Source organism: Acanthamoeba castellanii, assembly GCF_000313135.1.
Source record: "Acanthamoeba castellanii str. Neff unplaced genomic scaffold scf7180000084645, whole genome shotgun sequence".
Classification (NCBI taxonomy): Eukaryota; Discosea; order Longamoebia; family Acanthamoebidae; genus Acanthamoeba; species Acanthamoeba castellanii.
The window spans coordinates 771134-773086 of NW_004457313.1; the positions used below are offsets into that span (position 1 = coordinate 771134).

General features: G+C 67.0%; 1 protein-coding gene across 1 annotated transcript in view; it reads right to left on the reverse strand.

The window, feature by feature from the left end:
• Window positions 1-1953, reverse strand: part of ACA1_094560 (Pep3/Vps18/deep orange family protein) — a gene marked incomplete at both ends in the record, with an annotated part of 4552 nt that overhangs the window by 2051 nt on the left and 548 nt on the right. The window contains 4 exon segments of the mRNA XM_004334841.1: window positions 293-1193; window positions 1392-1470; window positions 1615-1778; window positions 1793-1800. Coding sequence (XP_004334889.1) covers window positions 293-1193; window positions 1392-1470; window positions 1615-1778; window positions 1793-1800 — 1152 coding nt within the window.

Below are 1953 nucleotides of genomic sequence, written 5' to 3' on the forward strand. Positions count from 1 at the left end.
TGGGTGGTGGTGTGGTGTGGCTGGTGGTGGCTGGTGGTGGCTGGTGGTGGCTGGTGGTGGCTGGTGGTGGCTGGTGGTGGCTGGTGGTGGCTGGTGGTGGCTGGTGGTGGCTGGTGGTGGCTGGTGGTGGCTGGTGGTGGCTGGTGGTGGCTGGTGGTGGCTGGTGGTGGCTGGTGGGTCTGGTGGTGGCTGGTGGTGGCTGGTGGTGCTGGTGGTGGCTGGTGGTGGCTGGTGGCTGGTGGTGGCTGGTGGTGGCTGGTGAGTGGGTGGGTGGGTGGGTGGTGGCTGGTACCGTAGTTCGTCGAGGAGCATGGCGTGCTGGTCGTGGAGGCGTGCCTCGCGTAGCTGGTTGAGGCGTGCGAGGTACTGTTCGACGATCCAGGCGGCGAGGGCGGTGCGCTGCATGAGGGCGTGCGGGGGCAGGAGGGCGAGGCGTGTGGTGAGGAAGGCCTTGAGGGCGTCCTTCTCGCCGAGGGCGATGAAGCGGAGGGCGACCTCCTCGAAGGGGGCGGTGGTCTTGGCGAAGGCGCGCGCGGCGGACTCGTATCGCTTGGCCTGGAGGTAGTACTCGGCCTGGCCGAGGAGCACCTGGTCGCGCTGGCCGGGCAGCTTGCAGTAGCGGAGGGCCTCCTCGAAGAGGCCCTTCTCGAGGTACTTGCGCCACACGTGGCGGTCCTCGTCGACGGCGAAGAGCTGGTAGATGGCGTCCTCGGCGTAGGCCCACAGCGCCGCCTTGGTCGGGTCGAGCACGAGGCCCCGCATGCGCGACCCGCGCGACCCGCGCCCGAGGCTCTCCTCGTGGGCGACGGTGTTGTCTAGCTGCGAGACGGCCACGAACCGGTCCTCGTAGAGCAGCAGGAAGTGGAACTCGGACAGCACCAGCGACAGCGGCGAGCCCAGGCGCCGCTGCCGCGCCTCGTCGCACCACGGGTAGGGCAGCAGCTGCGTGTCCGCCATCACCGAGTCCCCCGGGTTCTGCGACCCGAACACCAGGCTCCCGTGGTAGATCCCCGGACCCGTCAGCCACGCGAACGACTTGGCCACCCCCTGGTACTTGCTGAAGAAGCTGATGTTGCTCTCCGCACGACGCCCCGCCTGCTCCCCCGGCAGCTCCAGGAACGCCGGATTCCGCTCGTAGCCCCCGAACACCGCCTCGAACGTCGGCCCCCCGATGAACTGGTACAGACGCGTACCTGGCCGTGGTCACGCATACACGCGACACACCCCAACCCACCACACCAGACACGCGACACACCCCAACCCACCACACCACACACACACACACACACACACGAACGCCCGTCGTCAGTGGATAATGCCTCGAGAAGGCGGCTGGTTACTGCGGCGGCGGCGGCAGGAGGAGGAAGGAGGAAGGAGAAGAGGAGTAGTACCGGTGGCGGCCATGACGAAGAACTTGGGGCCTTCGACGCGAGACGGAGGGAACCGTTCGTAGCGCAGGCCCAGCACCGGCTGCACTCGACAACGCACACGGCACACAACACACGGCACACGACGGGCGACCGCGAGGACGCAAATTGCGGGAGGTAACAGTGATTAGGGGAAGGTATGGGAGGCATGCGGAGGCATTGGGAGGAGGAGGAGGAGGTGCCGCACCTGGTCCTCGCCGAGGGCGTAGATGGGCTTGAAGTACTTCTCCTTGCCCTCCACGAAGAGCTTGTCCTTGGCCTCGACTGCCGTCTCGAAGATGCGGCCGTCCCGCGATCCGATGAGGATCTCCCCCGTGTTGGACGGATCCGTGTTGTGTGTGTCCCACGCCACTGACTCGATCAACAGGCCCTGCTCACGCACGCACGCACGACACACGACACACGACACACACACGACACACAATGGATGCCGGTGAGGAGGAAGCGAGAGCGAGAGAGCGTGGAGGACAGGCGTCGCGCAGATCCACCAACGACGGCAGCACACCCGGGTGCAGACCACGCACGC